The 23,701-nt window shown below is 28.5% G+C and overlaps 2 protein-coding genes across 3 annotated transcripts; both read left to right on the plus strand.

Annotated features, from left to right (window-relative positions):
* The first annotated feature begins 10,198 nt into the window (after positions 1–10,198).
* LOC118048077 (uncharacterized) lies at positions 10,199–15,507 on the plus strand. 2 transcript variants are annotated; one of them, XM_035057613.2, is made up of 5 exons: positions 10,199–10,460; positions 11,390–11,542; positions 11,702–11,877; positions 12,069–12,183; positions 15,144–15,507. In XM_035057613.2, exons 1-5 carry the CDS (start codon positions 10,329–10,331, stop codon positions 15,216–15,218), a joined length of 651 nt encoding a protein of 216 aa, XP_034913504.1. In that variant the 5' UTR covers positions 10,199–10,328; the 3' UTR covers positions 15,219–15,507. The 2 variants fall into 2 exon arrangements, with proteins under 2 accessions (XP_034913504.1, XP_034913505.1); XM_035057614.2 differs by having other exon boundaries at positions 15,171–15,507.
* Positions 15,508–20,628: 5,121 nt separating this feature from the next.
* Positions 20,629–23,459, plus strand: LOC118048076 (GCN5-related N-acetyltransferase 6, chloroplastic). The gene is made up of 9 exons (XM_035057612.2): positions 20,629–20,899; positions 21,015–21,237; positions 21,617–21,666; positions 22,110–22,146; positions 22,230–22,295; positions 22,555–22,659; positions 22,761–22,914; positions 23,015–23,091; positions 23,174–23,459. The coding sequence occupies exons 1-9, from the start codon at positions 20,799–20,801 to the stop codon at positions 23,237–23,239; spliced, it is 879 nt and encodes a 292-aa protein (XP_034913503.1). The 5' UTR covers positions 20,629–20,798; the 3' UTR covers positions 23,240–23,459.
* Positions 23,460–23,701: the final 242 nt, after the last annotated feature.

Raw genomic sequence — 23,701 nt, forward strand, 5'->3', positions numbered from 1 at the left:
ATAGAGTTATCGTGATTTTATGATTTAGGTCGCAGGTTTGACAGTTTAAGTCAAGTCACTTTTTTATTTTCTTTTTTTAATTGATTTTTTTTACAATTTTTTCTTCAGGGCTTCAACGTTAGGTTGATTGGAAATTAGGTTTCATAATTGGTTTTGATTTGCTTTCTATGAGATTATCATATTCTCATAACCCGGGTCGAGGATTTGAAATCTTAACCCGGGTTGATCCAAGCCAATCCAATATGTTACTATCTTAATATTAAAAAAAAATGTTATCTTCAAAATTTCTTTGAGACAAACTATATTTTTACAGGTTGTCCAGATTACTTTTGAACCGGCAAGGTCAACTATATCATATCAAGTCAGCCACTATATAGTTTTTTTTTTCCACTAGAAAAAAAATGTTAGCAACATTTAAATATTTTTTTATGTTCAAGAAAAATTTAACCTGATTTTCAGCATAAAGTGAATCAATAATCTAGTAAATACTATATCAAATATAGTTTTTATTGTTACTTTTAAATATGCTCTTAAAATCTAAACTTAATGTGCTAATAATATATATTTTGATATCTACATGTATAATCTATGCCTAATAGTAAATGTTATGACATCCTTAAATATATTTTATCATTTACAAGTAAAGTTCTTGAAAAGTTATAATATTTTTATGATAATAATTAATGTATAGATCATTTTGTATGTATTATAATATACATACCCTTAATAATATCATCTAGTCATGATAGCAAAGCTTTGTTATCTTAGACAATAGTTTATCACTAGATAAGTAGTTATGTTATGTATCATGACAAACATTTTTTATTGTAAAAAAATATCATAGCAATGCTAGAATTTTTAAAAAAGCAAGAAAAACTTAAGAATTGGGTTTTAACTTGATTGGTTTTAATAAGTTCACTTAATTTAATAATATGATTAAAAAAAAAAGTATCGATGATAAATAAAGCTAAGAAAAAAAAATAATAATAATTTACTATAAAAAATTGAGCTGTCAATATCATACTCAGGAGAAGAAGAAAGAAAAATACATTGAAGACTCACCATTGCTTTGTCGTGAACATTGTTTCACTACCAAAAAGAGTTCACTAACATGGTTCTAATGTCATTGTGAAAAGTTACACAACAACATCAAAAAAGGTCGCACTTGTTATCAGAGTAATAACATGGAAAGCAAATCAAACATAATATTAGGAAGAGAAAATCTTATGCTTATATTCAATTAATTAATTCGATTTAATTAAAAAAAATTATTTTTAAAAGGATAAATTTAACAAAGAACAACAAATAAGAAACTTGAGATAATCCGAGTTATTTTTAAAATCAATGAAAAACCCTATAGAAAGAAAATAATAATAATAATAGAGTCGAATCTTTAATTAAATAAATGTTGAGTGATGAAACTAAAAAAAAAAAAACAAGAGTTTAAAAAAAGAGGGGGGGCATACAAACTTAGCAAATCTCCTAAACTTGGGTTAATCTCTCAAACTCACTACCCATGAAATTTTAGACTTGGGCTTAATTGAAAAAGTTCAATTTCTAATCAATTTAATATTGAATGATTAAATAAAAAAATTAATTTAAAAAATTTTATAAAGTAAAAAATATAGCAATCAAAGGAATGAGGATCAAATTTGATAGGAAAGAAAACTGAAGAAGGATGAAATCATAAAAAAAAATTAAATTTTTTCTCAAATAAAACAGATAGTAATAAAAAGAAAAATTACCAAATATGACATATAAAGAACAAATTGAAGGGCTACTTTAAAAATTTAGAGGGTTAGACACTAAGATCGAGAAGAAAAGAGAAAAGAAAGGGGGAAAGTTTGTTAGTGCCAAATAGAGGTTAGTAAGTCACATGCGTCGCCTAGGAAGGGATGGACATCACGATAATTCCAACACCATTATGACAGACAGTGTTTAGCAGCTGCAAAATGCCTTGTGAGCTGTCTAAGAAGGCTCAGACTTTCTACATGAAAGGAGCATTTATTATACACGCTAGCCACTTTTGGTTTTTAATAATATTTTATATTTATTAAAATATCAAATTGTATCTCAATCAACTTGATTATAACTAAAAAACAAAATGAAAAATATGAAAAAGCCCCTAGATGCCAATTTAATGTTTTTTTTTTCTTTTAAGAGTAATTTAATCATTTTATTGTGCTTAAAAAATGAAAAGTAAAAAAAAGACCCTAGATACTAGTTAAATAAATTTTGCTTTTAAAGGTGATTTGGTCATTCCATTATTCTTTAAAAAGTTCAAAAGAATGATTATAAAAACCTAAGTAAAAATATTAAAGTATTAGTAAAGTGCTGGAAATTTAAACGGATGAAATATATATATATATATATATATATATATATATATAGAGAGAGAGAGAGAGAGAGAGAGAGATTAAGTTGAGACAATATATCTAGTTAGATGAAAAAATAATTGAATTAACATTATGTTTATAGTAAACAGTGCTAGGTAAAATTTAATATGACTATTCATCATATCAAAAATACTATAGATTATATTCATCTTAACCTTTGGGGTTCTTCTTCTATTATGTCAAAATATAGAGCACAATATCTATTGATATTTATTGATGACAACCTTATAAAGATTTGGGTGTATTTTCTAAAAAGAAAGAGCTATGTGTTTATCACTTTCAAGCAAGGTAAAGTCTTGATTAAGAAATAAAATAGTAAAAAGATTAAACGTTTAAGAACTAATAATGGTTTGGAGTTCCACTTAGGTTAGTTTGACAAGTTCCGCAAGAGTAAAGAAATTACTAGAAATCACACTATTAGAAATACACCGTAATATAATAGGGTTGCGGAATGTATGAATATGAAACTCTTGAAAAAAACACGTTGTATGCTTTCACAAGCTGGATTGTCAAAAGACTTTTAGGCGGAAGTAAGTAATATGACTTGTTATCTTATAAATATATCTTTATCGATAGTTTTAGAGGTGGAGACTTTATATGAGGTATGGTCTGGTTCTCAATCTTGTTGATTACTCTAAACTGGAAAGTATTTAGTTGTCCTCCTTATGCTCATCTTAAGAAAGATAAACTTGGGCAAAAGTAAGAAAATACAAATTCCTAGGCTACACATATTTGGTGAAAGGGTATTGGTTGTGGTATGTTGATCCTAAATCATCTAAGTTTATTACTAACAAGGATGTATGACCTTTGATGAGTCTATAATGTTTCACAAAAAAATTTTTGATCATTATTGGTGTAAGATATTATTGTTAAAAATGCACCTGAATAACAAACTTATAATATTGCTACAAGAAGACAACGAAGATAAATAAAAGCACCAATTAAGTGTGGTTATGCTGATCTAATTGATTTTACCTTGAATATTATAGAGAATCTTAATAATCATAAGCCTTATTCTTATAAAAAGGTAATCTTTTGCATAGAATCTTTTTAATGGATATGTTATGAATGAAAAGGTTAAGTCTCTTTATAAAAACTGTAAATAGGAGCTTGTTAAACAACCTCAAGGCTAAAAGATTGTTGGGTGCAAATGAGTTTACAAGAGGAAAGATGGAGTCCCAAGAGTTGAGAATGAAAGGTTTAAAGTACGTTTAGTTACTAAGGGTTTTACATAAAGAAAAGGTGTTGAATTTAATGAAGTGTCCTCTCCAGTTCTGAAGTATAGTTCCATCTAGGTATTATTTGCCATAGTTTTTTGTTTGACTAGGAACTTAAGTAAATGGATGTCAAAATAACTTTTTTACATAGTGAGTTGGAGGAGAGAATCTATATGTATCAACTAGAGGGTTTCATTCCTCAAGGTAAAGAAGATTATGTGTGTTTATTGAAGAAGTTATTGTATGGCTTGAAATAGCCACCAAGACAATTGTGTAAAAGGTTTAATACTTTTATGCTTAAACATGGTTACTTTATAAGTGACTATGATAATTTTGTACATTTTAGGAAGCTCTTAGATGATTTGTATATACTTGTTATTGTATATTGATGGCATATTGATTGTCTCTAAGAATATGTTTGAGATCAACAGTTTAAAGAATTAATTGAGTTATGAGTTTAAGATAAAGGATTTGGGTGTAGCTAAGAATATTTTGAGTATAAAGATATGCAAATATCAAAATCTTGGTATACTTGTTATAGAATAAGTATCTTTAAAAAGTATTTAAGTGTTTTGGCATGCAAGACTGCAAGCCGGTGAGTACTCCACATGCAGCCCACTTGAAAAGTTTACTAGAAGGCCATGAAATGGATACTTTATTATTTTAGAGGTATTATGAATGTTGACTATATATATATATATATATATATATATATATATATATATATATATATGGTATCATTAGAAATAGTGTTATGGGTTTTGTAAATTCAGATTACGCTGGTGATTTGGGATAAAGGAGATTGCTAACAGGTTATATTTTTCACTCTCTCGGGGGGTGTTATTAGTTAGAAAGCAAATTTATAATCCATTATTGTCTTATCTACAACAGAGGCTGGATATATGACATTGACAAAGGCAATGAAAGAAGCTTTATGACTGAGAGGTTTGGTTGATAATCTCGGTTTGTTATATGACTTGATTATTATATATTATCATAGCCTGAGTGTTATTCATCTAGCCAAGAACTAGATGTACCATGAAAGGACCAAACATATTAATGTCAGGTATCATTCCATTCTAAATATTATGTCACAAGTTGTTCTATCGGAGAAAAAAATTGTTATAGTTGAGAACCATGCAAATATGTTTATGACGTCTATTTCTATAGTCAAGTTCAAGCATTATTTGGACTTGATTGGTTTGTATAGTACTTGAAAAATGTTTGGTTAAGGTAATTAGAGAGGAGTTCAAGTTTTGTAAGTTGACTTAATTTAAATCAATATATAGATTTATTGTGTTTATCTTAAATTATAGGTCTATGTGAGAAAGTAAATATTCATGTACTTAGTCCATGTATAAAAGTCTAAAGTTGTTATATTTTAGGGTTAATGACTTATTTGTAAGTGTCTTCAATCTCTATACTTTGATGACTAGAGAGAATAGAGAAAATGTGAGTTTTTTTGTTGCTGTGGGATCTTGGATTAGAAAACAATTTTATGTGATACCTTATAATTTTCTACTTTCTTATAGTAAATTTTCCTGATCGTTTTGCTCGTAGGGTTAGCCTAAGTTTTCAAACCATGTAAATTATGTGTGCGCTTTTTTTTATGATTGATTGTTTTGGCATTTTTTATTTTACTTTTCTTGCCAATTAATTTGAGATACTAAGGCTATTTCCACAACATCTAGGGAGTTTGAAAAAATTTAAGAGAAAGAGAGGGGAAATAGATTTTGGTTGAAGAGTAAAAAAAAATAATTATGTTTCTAGTGACGTAAGTTATTGATATATAAGGGCTATATATATATGTAATTATTTTAAATTAGCATTGACTAGATATATAGTGTAATTTATAAAAAGATGGTAATCAAAGTGTTTCAATGCTTAAATGAAAAGATATTTTTACCAATTTTTCTATTTAATTTCTTCTTTTTAATTTTTGGATTATCAACACTTTCTTTAATTCATTATTAAAGTTATAAATCAGAAGGGAAAAAATAAGAGTATACCTACCACTATTTACTTATTGATATTAATATTTATAAGATGTATTAAAAAAATATTAATAGAATAAGATGTATTTTCTCCTTATCTATTCATTTAGGACGAGGATCTTTTTTGTTTGAAAAATATCAATGCATAAAACATATAAAATATAAAAATGATAATGTGGTTGATAATGAATGTCGATGTATGGTGGTGGATAACTCTCAAGTTTTGTTACTCATTAGTCCAACATGTCTAGATAGTAGATATCCCATATGTTATTGAAGTTCTAAGAATTCAAGAATAAGAAAGATATGGATTTAAGTTGATCATCATTAGTAAATGATCGATCTCTTTTCTTAATCTTGAGAAAAATAGGTAAACAATTTATCTTAAAATAGAGGATCATAAATTTGTCACAATTTGATTAATTTGTTAAATTGTCATTAAGAGAGAGATGACATGTAGGTCGGTTTGAAACTTGAATTTGTTTTTTAATTCTTTTATTGAATTTTGGTATTAAGTGATCACTTGTATAAACTTAAAAAGATTGATTAGATTAACTTGATTAAATATAGTATTTAATAATTTAGGATAAAATTAAAGTCTATTTATATAATACAGGGATAAATACACATTGATATTAATTTAATATTAACAAAAAAATAATTTTAAAAGGAAAGTTACATTGCTTTTAGACACAAATTACTATTCATTATACTATTAAAATTACATAATTGCCCTTGCAAAATAAAACCATTAAACTAGGTATTGGAGGCAATATGGTATTTTCACTATGACACAATTGTCTTTAGCATATTGTGCAAGGTTATATTTGTCATTTCAATTTTTTGGACACAATAAAATTACAACCTCAACCTTGAAAAAAAAAAATACTTATGCTTTTGTATTAGGGGTATTTTAGTACTTTTATTTTATTAGGAATAGTGCAATTGCTTTGGTAACCTTGCAGACAAAAAAAAAATTACTCTATTTTTTTGTCATTATACATTAGTTTTGTTATAATTTTGGAGGTTGCTCAAAGATGTTATTGTAATTATCATATATTAAATATTATTTTAAAAAAACTTGTTAGCATATATGGGTAGCCCCCGTGTCATTCAAGCGGCATGTGTGAGGCCATCTGGCCACCAAACAATGCCTTTCGAGGTGTTATTTGGAAGATCTCAACGCCCTTTACATCGTGGTACAACGCGCTTTTTAAGATTCATGACAGTTTGTCATCAACATCTATTTCTCTTTTTTCTTTTTTATTCTCTCTCCCTTCCTCAAGTTTTGTGTCAACCCTTGCAAAATTTATTTTGTTTGGAATCATTTTTAATTATTATTTTCAAATTTCATACTTCTCGGGTTTTTTTTTTTTATCAAAGAATGTTATGTAAAAATTTTATATATGTATCATTTCATCATTTTTTATAACAAATATACTAAAAGGCATAGGAGATTAACTGTAGCCCCCTTCACATTTTCCCATTCACCATTACAGGTGGTGACCATTTTTTCCTTCCGTAAAAAAATGAATGCCTTTGGATTAAGGGTATTTTGATATTTTCATAGGGTTCATAAGTCATTACTGATTTGTTTGAGGATATTTTTGTTCATTTAATGTTTTTATAAATAGTTAAAAAAATACACATGTACCTCAGGAGCAAAAAAATCAAGTGGTGTCGGGTAAGGATATCTAGGTAATTTTCTTTTTTTTATATACAATAGAATTAACACATGTACCTTTGAATGCAAAACATTTAATTCATTATTGTCAGAGGTATTTTGGTCTTTTCACTTTTTTTTTTTTTTTTTTGTTAATTGCAAGTTTGGTTGAGAGTAGCTACCTAATTTATCATTAAAATAATAATTCTTATTTAAAAAGTTGTTGACACGTGCTATGTGTTAGTATAACTGCACACGTTACCCAAAGCATAAGGTAGTTTTCAATTGTTAATAATGGCCGTCCATTGTCTCATATTATTTCTCGTTGTCTTCTTTTCCATTATAGATGGTGCATGTGCTCCAAATCTAGTCGATGTATCACTGACGACCTTTTCTTTTTATCCTTCCTTCATTTCTCTCTCCTACTCCCGTAAATGTACTACGGTCCTCATTATTTTTGTTATTTCAAATTCAGACCTTTTAGTTTTGATTGTTGTTTTTCAATCATTTTCTCTTTTGTTGAAGTTTTGTTTGATTTCAATTTTACCCTTGGTTCTTAATCTGTATATATATAAGATATTTCAATTCGGCCCTTTTACTTTTAATTTCTTTTTTTTTCTTTGCTCTTTTATCAAAGTTTTTATGGCTTGTAATTTGATCCATTCAAATCAAGTTTATGATTTTTGTTTTTTCAATGATAATAATGATTTCAATTTGGTCTATTATCTTTTAATTTCTTATTATTTTTCTTTACCCTTTTGTCAGAGTTCTTATAATTTTTTAATTCTATCATTCAAATCAAGTTCATGGTTTTTATTTTTTCAATAATAATAATAATAAGTGAATATAATAATAATAGTTGTTGTAGTAGTGCTGTAGCAATAACAATATTGTTGTTATTGTTATTACTATTACAAATAATAATAATAATAATAATAAGTGATGATAATAATAATAATTGCTACTATTACAGATAATAATAATAATTGCTACTATTATAGATAATAATAAAGGAGATTATGATATGATTACTATGTTAACAACCAATAGTAATATGCTAGTATTATCTTCATTAGTAATATTCTTATTAATATTATTACTATTTTAACAACCAATATCATAATCATAATTACTATTATTATTGTTGTTAATATTATTAGTATCATTATGATTATCATCGCAACAACTATTATTAATATTTTATTATCATCACTATTCTTCTTCATCTTCTTATCTCCTTTATTATTATTATAATAATAATTATTATAATAATAAAGGAGATAAGAAGATGAAGAAGAATAGTGATGATAATAAAATATTAATAATAGTTGTTGTGATGATAATCATAATGATACTAATAATATTAACAACAATAATAATAGTAATTATGATTATGATATTGGTTGTTAAAATAGTAATAATATTAATAAGAATATTACTAATGAAGATAATACTAGCATAATTATGGTGGTTATAATAACAACAACGACGGTAATTTTAATAATAATAGTGGTCATAATGATAATAATGATGATGATATCACTAATAATGATAATATTAGTAATAATTTTGGTGGTGATAACAATAACAACAACAAAAATTTAATAACGATATAAATAATGATAGTGGTCATAATAATAATAGTAATAATAATGATATTACTTATTAATAATGGTAATTATAGTGATTATGATCCTTAATTTTTGAATTGTTATTTTTTAAAATCCTTTTGTATGATTAAAATTTTTATTTCAATTTCATCTTTTAATATTATTTTTTTGAAATTAAACTTCATTATTTTTCTAGACTGTATACTTCAAGTTTAATGACTTGAGTTACGAATTTAAAAATGTTAACATATTTTTTAAAATATATATATTTTTTTATTTTTAATTAGATTATTTCAGTCACATAATTTAAATTATAAAGTTTGACAGGATGTCCATGTTAGCTTAGCTCTAATTAATGTTTTTATATATTTATCACCAATGATTTTTTATTTTTTATTTTACTCATTTTTAGTAATTAAACATTATTTTTTGTTTGAAAAATTATACAGCCACGCAAATAAGTGCCGGTACATAAGCCAATAATGACTAAAAAAAAGGAAAACTATAACCTTACTATGGAAAGAATGCCGAATTAATAATTGTACCTTACCATAAGAATTTTTTTTTTTTTTCCTGTTCTTAAAAAGGGATACCATCCAACAAAGTGCTTATAAATTGACCGTTTGTTTAGAAAATGTAGTTATAATTATCTTTTAAAGTATATTTTACTCAGAAATATATTAAAATAATATTTTTTATTTTTTAAAAATTATTTTTGATATCAGCACATCAAAATTATTTAAAAACACTAAAAAAATATTAATTTAAAATAAAAAAAATAGAATTTTTTTAAACTAGAATGGTGTGGCTGAATAATTCTTAGATATTCAATTTACAGATTGGTCAAAGTGAACCTTCAGTTTCCTTTTCTTGCTTTGAAAGTTGATCAATCAAGTGAAAAAGGCTTCTACATTTTTCATTAATCCGCTTATACCCTTCCTGTGATGGCCTTATGGAGGGATCTCATGGAGTCTATGCAAGTCATGGCTATTTGGCTCTGGTTGGAAAGAATGGGCTGCATGCAGGAATGTCGTTTTATGAAACCTATAATTATATATATTAAATATTTATTAGAATCTTTTAAATTTTATGATTCTTAGTTTTCTATATGATACTTGAATCTTATAGTATTTTTTAATGTTCTTATTTTTTTATATATATAAATAGGCTATTTATTTTTATTTTAAGTATTGAAATATATATAGAAAAAAATTAATGAATTTCTCTTTTAAGTTTTAAAGATACTTGCTCTTTATTTTTTAAAAAAATAATAATAATAATAAGGTAGGGTTGCTTTGCCATAAAGTTCTTCTTTATAGGCTTTTTTAGTAATAGAAAAACGGGAAAGAAACTTATCGTTAATTTCAAAGCAAACAAAAAGCTTTAAAAATTGAGACCCAAGAGAGAATTTCTGACGCAGGACTGGTGGGTTGTTTTGCAGTAGAAAAATGGATTCTGGTTCAAATAGAGAGGAGCCCACTTCATGGGAAGAGCTTTACAACATCAATTTGATGCCGTCGGAGTTGTTTCTCAAGTTCAGAAAGGAAATTGAGGGGATTCGAGTTGGTGTTAATTTAGAGGTATTAGTTGGATTTCCTGCCTGTTTTGCTAGCCAAGAGACAGTGTATGTTTGAAAAATGGATTATTTTGGATATCACTTGGTTTTTCTATGCTATGTTCTTAATTTATGCATGTGGTAAATGATCAATGAGAGTGAAAGTGTAAGAGTGGAAGCAAGACGGGATTTTGGTCAAGGAAACATCTTGTTGCTAGTTTGTTTTTTCTTTTTTCTTTTTCGCATATCCTTTGCTGGAAATGTAACATTGTGAAGAAAATGTGTTTTTCTGGTGTTGGTTATTCCTTTGAGATGTAGGGTACTTGTAAATATGAAGATTGATTTGTTATGGCAATCTAGTTGTATTCTAATGCTTTGTCTGTCTTTTTTCTATCATGGCAATATACTGTTCTGACAATTTTCTGTCTGGTAAATACCTCTGGATTTGTCCATTTTGGTAAATTTTGCTAGGTTTCAATGTTTGATGAATATCCTATTTCGACCTGAATTCTTTGACGTGGATCCTTCACATGGATTAACACTGCTATGCAGAGAGCAATGGGCTCAATGTCTGGAGAACATTTTTCTGTTATTAAAGATATACAGCTAATTTAATCAAAGCACTAAGATGTGATCATGAAAATTTTTAACTTTAAAGTGGAACCTTAAGCTATTGCGAGTTTGTATTGTTTGGAAAACCTGACAGGGTAGTGGGTGCAAAATGGAATAAATAAATTATTCATCGCTCCTGTTAGAGTGATGGATATTGGTAATTTGTCAAATGAACACTTGAACAATATAGATATTCCCTTTCTCATTTCTGCTGTGATTGAATGAAATTCCTTTTTATTTTTTGATGAATGCTTGTCTATATATTTTATGCTGTGCTATATGTGCATTACTTGTTCTGTTGTCTGTCTGGTTGTGATTTTTGGAGTCCACATTTTGATTCAGTTCTATAATGCTCCAATCAATGAATTCCAAGGCAAGATTGTTCTGAAACCCTCATCCCCGGAACAGAGGTGGAAATTCACATATGAGCCAATACATCAGGATGTACGCATTATTTCAAAGAAGATTCCTGTTACCAAGTTTCTAAATCTCCAGGTTTGATTTGATCCTTTTCACATCTTGTGGATTTTAGCATGTAATGGCTGGTTGGTTAGTTTTAAAAAGAGTTGTTTGTGGTTTGAATAATTTATTGGTTGTTGAACTCATGGGTATACATTTTTGTGGTGATCGGACCTGTAAATCTTGGAAATATAGGTTGGCATAGGCCATAATTTTCAGTTGCATTCTACTGGTTGGAATTGGAAGCTTACAACATGTTTAGGTGGAGATGGCATATCTAGGATTCAGAATAAGACATCATTCGGGTTGTTCCCTGGCATGGATTTGCGGTTTGGGTGGAGAGCAGATTATGTTATTCCAGAAATTACCGGGCAAGTTCCTGGATCTTTCACACATTAGTTCATGAAGGAGTAGTTTATTATTAAAGTGCTATTGTTGCATAAGAAACTAAATTTGAATAATTGTTTCTCATGTCAGGGTTACATGCTAACTTATTTAATTTGTTGCTGTGGTTTATTTATTCTCATGTTATGGTTCATGGATGAAACCATATGTCTTTCAGGGGTTTGGGTACTGGTGAGCCCTTGTTCAACATGAACTCTGGACGACTGCAAGCATCATTAGATAGAGTTGAGGCCATTCTAACCCATCCATCAGGATCGGTACTAGTTGAAAAGGTAGAGTTGCCTATCCTTGTCATTTACGCTAGTCATTTGGTTTCTTACTGAATTTCTGTAGAACATGGAATCCCTTAGTTTTTCCTCAAGCATTAATGAACATTCTACATGTTCTTTGGAGCTATTATTTGTTGCTACTAGCTTTTATGATATGAGCAATTTTTTATCTTTTCTCAAAATTAATGACCATCCCTTTGGGACTATTGTTTGCTAGCTAATGATATGAGCACATTCACTATTTGAGAAGACATTATTCTGCTATGCTTATATCAAATCCTTTCAAGACTGGTTTAGGTGAAGTTTGTACATCTCATTACTTTTGTGAAGATGCTACAGTAAGTTATGGTATATTGTTTGTTCCAGGAGAGAAAAGTATCAAATAACTATTATTGGTGAGTGAAGGAATGAGGAAAGAAATTAGGAATGTGTGGCATTTGAGGACTAAAATAGAAAGAAACAAAATAATAAGAATAATATAGCCCCCTAGTGACATAAGCGTGCTCTTATGCTCAATTGAAACTGTCACAGTTCCTAATCAAAATGGATTTCAAGGAAAAATAGTAAAATGGAATGAATGCTTTAATTTTTCCATGTGGTTATAGAGAACATAATGGTAGAGGAAATGGGTTATGGATGTTTCTCCGAGCATTCCACATTTGTAGTGTGGATATGCATCTTAAATATATGTTGGATATGGAGGATTCTGCAATTATAGCATCAATTTTGGGTATCATTTCCTAGAAATTGAGATTTATGTCTTAGAGAGTTGTCCCTAAAGGGGGTTTTGTTAGCAACTATAAAAATGGCGGCGCCAACTTTGAGAAGGCAAAGAAAAGGCAGCATCTAGGTGGGTTATAACCCAGCTCAAGAGGACAAGAGAATGGATTAGGACCTGTTCTTTTAGTTGATATTAGATTGGTGGCTTTCACGACTCCACGGGCCAAACCAAAAAAAAATTTAACCCTAAAAAAAATAGGAGACGAAAGAAAATTTTGATAATTAAGTTAAATTTTGACTAATTTGATAATAAATTTTAAACTGAGGCAACAAAAAAAATATTGTCTTGGGCGATGCAAGGTTAGCGCAAGAAATTTGTGACTTGAACATGAGATATGTCCAGATTACATGTCTATAATGACCTAGATGTTAAGGTCAGGATAACTCGATAAAAATTTTTTTATGATAAATAGAAACGAAACTAAAAAAATTAAGAGACAAATGTAGATCAAAATATTTAGAAGCACAATATAGATCATTTACTCAATTGTATTTAATGAATTTATTTATTAAAATCAATTTGTAATAGAAATCAACAGACACATAAAATTTATTGATTAAAATAAAAGGAAAACAATTCTATTTAAGGTTTCACATATTAAAAATATCATAAAAAATAAATATTTTTTATTTTTTAAAATAAATTTAATCTACATGAAATATTTTAAAAAATTATAGATGAATCATATCAACTTCATCAAAAATTAAAAACACAATAATTTAAAAATAATCGCTTTTTAAAAAAGGCTAAATAAAAAAAATTGACATGGAAGGTGCATTAATTAAAAAGACAAACTTAAAAAATATTTAAAAAAAGGGCATTAATTGAAAAAAAAAATATCAAGAAGGGAAAAGCCCAGGAGCATGAGCCTTGAAGCCTAGGCCCGCGTTCCTGGGCTTGTTATTTTTTTTCTTATTTAAAAGGGTGACCCCAATTTTTTTGAAAAAAAATAACAAGCAAATCACACGTCACCTATTGTAGCAGATGACGTATTGTCTATCAACCTAGAATGGTGCTCGAAAAATCAGGCCTATGAGTTTTTTACCTAAAAAAACCTGTTTTGCAACCCATTTTAACCACAAAACACCCCTAGAACACCAAGAAATCAACCTAACAAACCCAAAAACAATCTAAGCAACAAAATCAAACTGAAAAAATATATTTTATCCTTGACTCAGATATGGTTTCTTAGGTTACATTGAGGCTGGAAACACCCATCATAGGACTCCCTTCACCTAGTGGAACCAGTTGATATCAATTTTAACTTGTTTTGTGGTTGGAATTGTTTCTTTGCTTGAATCTGGTGACTCCTCACTCTTCTCCCATGAATAAAAGACTGAAAAAATAACAAAAATGAAGTTTTATATCAAAATAGAACTTTCTAAAATTGAAGGGACCTATCTCTTAATAGCAAAAAAAAAGATGGGGGACTAAAATGTACTTCCCAAACGACTGGCAAAGCTGCCACTTATGTTACTCGTAATTTTGACTTCAGTCCTCTATCTAACAATTAAACCCACTATAAAAAAAAAACATGTTAATTGGAGCTCAAAAAAGCTCAATTCTGGAAAATAAAAGTTTAAGGACTAAATTAAAAAAAAATCATTGTTCCAATTCTTTGAGCTACAGTAAAAACGCTATGCTTTTTAGTTTCTTTTAGTCAATAATAATTGCTTTTGTCTATTCATTTAATTTGTAGAGGAAAAGCCAAAATTTAATCTTGTTTCTTATCTTATTGCCTGTTTAACGTCTAGGCAGGGAACTGTTTAAAGCTTTTTTGCGAATTGCTTAGTGCCCTATTTTTAGCCGCCTGAAAAGCTATCTTGTTCAAGACTGGCGACTTTTTCTTATTGAACAATGACAGATTTTCTTGTTTTTAAATAAAATGATAGAGATAAACAATAAAAGACCCTGTCCTCAAGAAAACTGAGGACAACTGGGGCATTTTCATTATTAAAGTTATTCGTTTTAGTTAAACAGATAAGGATGATAGGACGTAATGGAGACTTGGGGGATTTAATAGATGAAACTATAACTTCCGGTTCTAATCAGAGACAAATGCTACAAATATATTGGATGATTTGAATACCGTGTACCTAGTAGTCTCCTGGAGGTGAAAAATGGAGAACTTCCATGGTTGATTCTTTAAATAATTTTTCAATGCTTCCCTTTTTCCGCACAGAACTTCATATTGAACCGACCGTGGCAGGAAAAGGATGCTGAGCATGCATGGGATTTGAAAGACCCTGACCAGTGAAAGATTTGCTATCATTTGGCTGCTAATTGGTGGTCCAATCAATGTCGGGATCATTTGGCTGCTAATTGGGACGCAGGAGGAAAATAGTAAAGCATATATTGCAGTTTTCCTGGGAATTTAAGAAGATTGCTGGCACGGATCTTGTCTTATTGAACTATGAATGGATGTACAGATGCAGCTGGGCTTTGCTTCGATGAGGTTTTTTTTTTTCGCTTTTTTAATGAACAAGTTGAGGGTCTTGCCACCCGTTCTTACATGTATCTGCAATCAAAATGGTGTGGGTTCTTGCTACGGAGGCCATCGTGTATAGTTGTGCCAGATTTTGAATAACACCTGCAAGATTTCTTGGTAAGAAAGAAGGTCAAGCCAGAAAAGTTGTACCGATGAGATGCCCTAATGAACTTGTAGCACAAAGGAGAGACGAATGTAGAAAGATTTGCAACGAGATGATGATTAAACCGGAGACTACTTGCAATTCAATTACAAAACAAATCAATTTTTGCAAAAAAATAAAAATAAAGTATCTTTTTATCATGTGTGGAGACAAGTAATTTCCTAGCAAAACTGGGAATATTTTCAAGATTGTGTGTGTGTGTGTGTGTGTATTGATTGAGATCAAGTCTCTTTTTCTTCATAATCTTGATTTTAAGATTTGAATATTATTGGAGACAATAATTATTTTCAAGTCAATTACATTTTTTTTTCGTAAAAGAAAAAAAAATCATAATCCTGTTTTGTCCATTTTTATTATTATTTCCAAGTAATATATCCAAGTCTGTTTATATGAAATTCTTGTTCTTGTTTAGCTAGCTCTTTGATACTAATTGTTATTGTTTTACTACCAAGTACTCTCTTCCAGTCATCTTGATCTATTTCTACCTTCATAATTTCATTATGAATTTTGATGTATTTAATTCTAGACATGTTTAATATTAATGAGGCTCTTATACCATTCGAGATTCTCACACTGGATCATTAAGATCCTGAATGTGATTGATTCTGATGTTTTGAATTTCAATTTTTTTTATTTTTTATTATGTTTTGGGTGAATTGAGTTCAAGATATAGGCATGAACTTGACTGCAACCTGTGTTGTCCCACAAGTCAATTCAGCTTGAAAAAAAAATTAAAATTAATTTTAATTATTATAAATTATTTCAAATAAAATAAATAATAACTAAAATATCAGGATTAAATCAATAATAATTAAAAAAAAAAGATTGATTGAAATATTGTAGGGTAGGACACAAATATCATGGGGGAGGGAGAAGGAAAAAAAATGGTTGTCAAAGCCAAACAAAAGTTCTATTACACACACACACCATCGTTACATAAAAAAGACTTCGAGATAGATCTAAGAACACCTTCAAACGGCATAAAATTTCATAATTTTTCAGCCCTAATCAAAATTACCATGGTCAACCACCCTAGTGTTTTGACCATCATAATTGATTTTTCTAAAAAATAGTTCACTTTATAATTATTAAATTCTTAAAATGAGATTTCAATTTAATCAAACTAATATTTGTACCATCAATTTTATTTAATCCTAACTCATCTTTTCTTTTCAAAAACAATCATCAAATTCAAAATAATATAAAATTAGTTAAAGATAACACCTTTTATCTTCTCCATTTGATACAATTGAGTGGGTTTTGATGATAAAGCTCAAGAACAACCCTTCCTCTTTGAATTGATGAACTCTTTCTAACAACCCATTTCTTCCTGTTTCTCTCTCAATCTAACTACAATAACTTACCCACCAACACCCATGAAATTCCTTTGAAAGAGAAAAAGAAATTTAATCTCTCTCCCTTTTATTTTTGAAGCTTAAACATTCAATCTAATTAGGAAAATAAGAGAAAGTTTTTGGCTCTCTCCTCCCTTTGGAATCATTTGGCATTGCAATCCAACCATGTTTTTTTAATTTTTTTTTTAATTTTTTTAGCTTAAAATTAATATTTTTTTTTATTAATTTGATGTGCTGATAACAAAAATAAAAAAAAAAATTATTTTGATGCATTTTTTAAATAAAAATTACTTTGAAAAACAACTTCTACCACACTCTGCTCTTAAAATCAATAGCTACACCAATAAAGAGTTGATTTTGGGCTCTTTATATGTCTATTTATTTATATACCTAAGTACTAAATATATGTTGTAATCAAGTGGTAAGTAACTACTGAAATTATGCACTATCACAAGTTCGAATCCAACCAACAATAACCATTAAATGTTATTTTGTTGTAGAAAATAAAACTTTAACTAGGGATGACAATTTAATTCCAATTCGATGAATACTGATCTGATCTAAATAGGTGGTTATTTTTTGGACCCAATAAATAATGTGTAGAATATGAATATTGTCAAACTTGACCAAACCTAACCTGAAATATATATTTATATTATATAAATATATTTGTAGAATATTTAGATTTTTTAAAATACAATATGATATGTATACCTTAATATTGACATAAAACATATAAATGAATAATATTTATCATTTAATATATATTTACATATATATATATATTAACTATTTTATTTTTTTATTGATTAATAAGTAATAACAGATAATAGATACTCATTGAATACCCGAAACCTGATGGATAATTTATGGATATCTACATTTTTTACCTGATGAATATTAGATAGGGTATGAATATCAAAAAATTTGACTGCAGATAGTTATTATCATCCCTAATTTTAACTATATAAGAATTAAAACCTTGGTCTTTGCCCATCAAACCTTAAGTTGATGCCATAAACCACTCAGTCACACTAACCTCCTGGTAAATATTATGTCCACACACACATATTATACTAAATTGAGTGCCACATATGCAAATTCCCATCAAGTCTTCGATCATATATATATATATATATATATATATATATATATGATTATAATTATTTTTCAGTCGAGAAGTACACTTATTTACCATGAAGCTTAAATTTTAAGTCATGGTTTATAATGATGGCAATAGATATTAACAACAAAACATAAATTTTTATATTTTGTTGTGTCTAGTCTCTCATCAAATAAATACAATTTAGAGATATTCATTTTATCTTATACATCATTACAAAACATAATTTCATTGTGTCTCTTATTCCATCTTCTCTCCTCTATCCTAAAGTCCTGTTTATTTACTGGAAAATAGTTTTTTTTTTGAAAAGTGAATTTTGGAGAAAGTAAATTATTTTTTAATGTTTGGTAGTGTAATGAAAAATAAGTTGGAAAACATTTCTAGTGTTTGGTTATGTCATGGAAAATAAGCTAGAAAATAACTTATTGATGTTTTATTTTTTTCAAGTTTATTAAAATAACGAGGAACAAATCTTACAAATTAAAATATTGAATGAGAATGAAATTAAAAAAATATATAATTTCATAAATTATCTCAAATAAAATAAATAATAATCAAAATAATAGAGATCAAATCTAAAAAATAAAAAAAAAATGAAAGATGAAGAAATTAAAATAATAATAATTATCATTTTATAAATTATTTCAAATAAAATAAATAACAATCAAAAGAATGAGGACCAAATTTGATAGATAAAAAATTTCAATTAAAAAATGATAAGGGAAAAGCAAATAACAATTATAAAAATAAGAACAAAAGTTAGTATAAAAATTAAATTTTAAGAGATGAAATTGAAAAAAAATATATTCAAAACAAAATATATATAGCAATCAAAAGTTTGAGGATCAAATTTGATATAATTAGTAAAAAATATAATATTTTTAATTTTTTCACAATTTCTAGAAAGTGTTTTCTGCTCAAAATAAAAGAAAAACACTTTCTTGAAAATCAAGCTAAATTTCCTTTTGACCGGAAAGTGTTTTTCGTTGACCAACTTTTCTAATAGCAAATAAACACAGGAAAGTTTGAAAAATGGTTTCCCGGAAACAAACGCCCTCTAAATTGTCTTATTTTCTTAAAAATATTAATTTGAAGCAAAGAAAAAAAATTTAAATTTTTTTAAAAGCATTTAGTTATGTGTGTGTGTGTGTGTTTTTTTTTTTTTTTTTTTAGTTTCTTGTGTTTTTTAGTTGATGTTTTGTTTGGAATTGCAATAAAAATTATTTTTTAAAAATATATTAAAATAATATATTTTTTTATTTTTTAAAATTTATTTTTAATATCAATATATTAAAATATTAATAAAACATATAATAAATTAATTTAAAACTAATTTTTTTAAAAAAAATTATGATTGGATTACAATATCAAACAAAACTATACTTTATTTCAATAAAACACATGCCATGTCTCTTTTATTTTTTTTTATTATAAAATTCATCCTTATATTATAAAATTAGATAGATAGATTACCTATCATTTATGATTTTTTTCTTTAACATGATTCATAAGTTAAGCAAAAATAAATAGTGAGAGATTAATAGAAGCTTGTTAAAAACCACAAATAAATAAAATAAATTACAATTCCTAAATATGTTAAATATATAAATATATAGTTATACACTAATATTTACTCTTGAAGAATAAATAAATAAATACAATTCTTATTCCTCATAAACCCTAAAAATAATTATTTTCCTCCCAAAAAACTAAAAAATAATTATTTCTAAAAAATATTTGGTTCATTCCAAACTTAAAAATAAAAAACAATTCCCCCAAATATCATAAAATCCGTTCCCCCTTAACCCAAAAATGGATTTGGAGGGAAAATCTTTTTCTTAACCCTTAAGAAATCACCCTTGGAAAAATTGTTTCTCCCCAAACCCTAAAAATATTAATATAATAATATATATTTAAATATTTTAAAATTGTAATTATTTACAGTTTTCAACAAGTTTTTCTTAATTTTCATAATCGATATGAAAATAAATGTAATTATTATTATTTTTTATACTAAAATACATTAAAATAAAAATTTTTTTTTTATTTTTTAAAAATTATTTTTTAAAACAATATATCAAAAACGATTTAAAACATATAAAAAATAATTTTTAATAAAATAAAATTAAAAATATGAATTAGCCTGTATTTCTAAACAGGCTCAAAATTTCCTTTACTTAGGTTAGTGAAATGAATAAAACTTTAAGATTTATCAAATCTATATGAAATTGTTGAGGAACAAATTTAATTGAAAATTGAAAAAAAAAAAAAGAAAATGAACTAATTTGAAGTCTTAATCTTTATTATTTTTGAAATGATGAATTATTTTATTTTGGTGAAGGATGGAAAAGTCTTTTGGATCATCAAATAAGATTTTTAATTATCCACAAAATATTTATATAATTCCCAAATTATTTTGAGTGTTTGTTAAAAGAATAAAAAAATAAAGAAAGGGCAGTTCGTCTTATCCATGACACACGTATGTCCCACCACAAAGTAACTTGTGTCTTTAGAAATGTACAGCCTGTCTGTATAGAAAGGAGCCTTCAACACCTCCTTCTTCTTCCTCTTCCTCTTCCTCTTCAGATTTTATTTTTATTTTTATTTTGCGTGGGGGTTTCCTTTGAATTATTTCTTTTATTTTCTTTTCCTTTCTCTTATTCTTTGTAACATGAATAACACCAGTACTAAAATTTAACCAAGCTCTCATGTTGACTGTTTCCCTTCACAAACCTGAATTCTTGAGCTTTTCCCATTATGGATTCAGGGATCTTCACAAATTCAGTAGAATTCCTTCACCTTGGACAATGTAAGTTCTTGCCCATGCCCGTCTTTTCTTTTCTTTTCTCTTCTTTTCTTTTAGTAAATAAATAATTCATGATAATTAAGAAAAATACTACGTGGGTTTTTTTGGGAGCCAACAGAGCTATGAGTAATTATTCTGGGTCTTCTGAAACAAGAAAGAAGGAAGAGCTATCAATACAGGTCCCACCAACATCTATTTCTTCATCGGAAACACAGAGGTTAGCTGGTACTGATCTGCGATTTGACCGACTTCAAGTGCCAGAAAAGGAGTTGATGCATGACAGAAAGTTTGAATTTGGGCAATTTATGGCAAGAGAAGCTGTGATAGATGAGGAATATTGGGTATGTCATCCCTTCTTATCTACACCCTTGTTCAAATTCTACATGGATTATTATGTGCCTTTCCTTTTCCTTTTCATCTTTATTCACTTGGCTCGCTCTATTTTTTATTTATTCAACTGATGCAAAAGAAAATTTTGAAGAAAAAACATGGTGAGTCTTGTTTTGCATGTTTTATGTTAGTTAAGTATTTATTTCCTTTGCCTCCAAATATCTCTGGCCCATCCAGCAAGACCAAAAAAAAAAATTAAAAATTAAAAAAAAATCTGTCCTTTATATCCTTTGTCCTTTCCTTTATATCCCCCCCCCCTACTCTTCTTATTTGTGTTCATAAATAGCTTGTGTTTGTTGTGGTGATGGTTGCTCTCTTATTCCGTGGCAGACAGCAGCATGGCTGCGAGCAGAAAGTCACTGGGAGGGTATAAATGACCGGTGCGCAATTCATCTCAAACAAACTGGAATTTACTGATGTGCACTCTGTTTCGTTTTAAGTGTTAACATAATAAGAAATGATAAGACCAAATGAGGCAACTTGAATTGTGTTTTTACTGTTAAAAAAATATGCTTTTGACTGATTAAAACTAAAGCTGGTTGAGAATACAAAGAAAATGATGTAGGGCAATGGTTTTAACTGAGTTCTTCAACATGTTATCCTGGATTTTAGTCAAAATGGAGTCTAGTTATATGTCCTTCCATTTGATGCCCATTAATTGCATTTTTTTAACAATTTAGCCCCCCACCCCCAAATTAATGAGGTCTCTGAAGGAGATACCCTGGTGAGGTTCTTCTCAGGACTTCATTTGAGGTCGGTATTAATGTGTGTATGAATGGAAGAGATGGGCATTACTAATAGAAGCTATCCCTGATTAACACAGATATGTTGATAACCACAAAAGGAAATTTGCAGAGCAGGTAGGAGTGGATATTTTTCCTTTTCGGTTGCTTTTTAATGTCTTCTGTGGCATAAAATTCTTACCTTTTCTCGTATTATGCAGGAATTCCATGCCATAAAAAGGCGTCGGACAAGCCTGCATGGACAAAAATGTAGATGCATTATTATGGTATGATGTCTTACAAGATCTTATATCAGTTCTCTTTAGTAAAAATAAGAGAACAAGAACAAAAAAAAAAGCTGAACAAATTGAAGCCCAATATCCAGGCTGGGGTTGATTTAATTGAAAGTGTTCTCAATTTATCTTCAGTTTTCACTATGATAAAAAAGAAAAAAAGACAAAAAAAATTGCTGCCTTTTTTTTCTCCCTCTATATACATGTGCTTTTATTGAAGCTTAGACCAATCACTCACATATCAAATTATCAGGTTAGGAAGGAAGACAAAAATGTAAAACGTACTGTACTGAAAGGTGTAGTCGGAACTCTTGATTTGAGTGTCAGGTGCTTACTGCATGGAGAGACCTTTCCAGGGGTATGATGCTTTCTATTTAAATTTGAAGTGCCAATCTATTAGTCCATCAACCTGATCAAATGGTTTCATTAACTTGGCAATGGAGTTGCTGCCCTCCACAGGAACGGGTGAAGGCTCCTCTCTTCTGCAGCATCCACGGTACAGGCCCAAATAGATATGGTTATGTTGCCAACTTGTGTGTTCCTAAATCAGCACGACGCCAGGGAATTGCAACCAACATGCTGCATTTTGCTATCGAGTTGGTCAAATCTAATGGTAGATAATTTGTGTAACATCCTTTAGAATTTTCTGAACTGGTGAAGTATAATGTGGATTTCGTTAAAAATTTCTCTTCTATCAAATCCTTGTGTCACAGGTATAGAACATGCATATGTGCATGTGCATAGAAACAACACTCCTGCACAGAAACTGTACGAAAAGATGGGATTTGAGGTAATACCATCAGAGTTACTCATTTGTGCCTCTAGTTTTAATGAACATGAAATTCTGACAAAGCCTCTACATTCTCTGTCAGATTGTTGAAGCGGCAAGCTCTCAATTAGTAGAAGAGCAGACTTACCTCCTATGTTGTAAGGCATAAAAATTCTTCTCTAAGCAAATTCCTTGCGCGTAAAATAGAAATCATTGTATACAAGCATTGTAGAATACTTTATAGGCAACTATAGCTGGAGGTTGTCATCCCAGAAGCAATCATGTAACCACACGGCTCCTTGCGAGCTTGCTTTAGCTATTGTTTGCAAAATCCACAATTTCACTGATGATGAATATACAAGGATATCTCGTTCTTGTTGTGTTTCCAAGGTATGTGTTCTAATAACAGGAATAAGCACTAGCTAATGCATGTTGCATTGAGTTATGTGATGGAGGTAATAGTAATAACCTGATAAAAAGGAACCGCCTACTCTGCTTTACCTGGTAGAACGTAATCTAATGCTCAGAACCAAAAAACTGAGACAGAATAGGATTTCTGCATCTATATATATATAGTGCTCATCTAGAAGCATAAACGAGAGAGAGATGCTATTTTTCACACGAATGAACC

The sequence above is a fragment of the Populus alba genome, chromosome 6 (assembly GCF_005239225.2).
Source record: "Populus alba chromosome 6, ASM523922v2, whole genome shotgun sequence".
NCBI lineage: Eukaryota > Viridiplantae > Streptophyta > Magnoliopsida > Malpighiales > Salicaceae > Populus > Populus alba.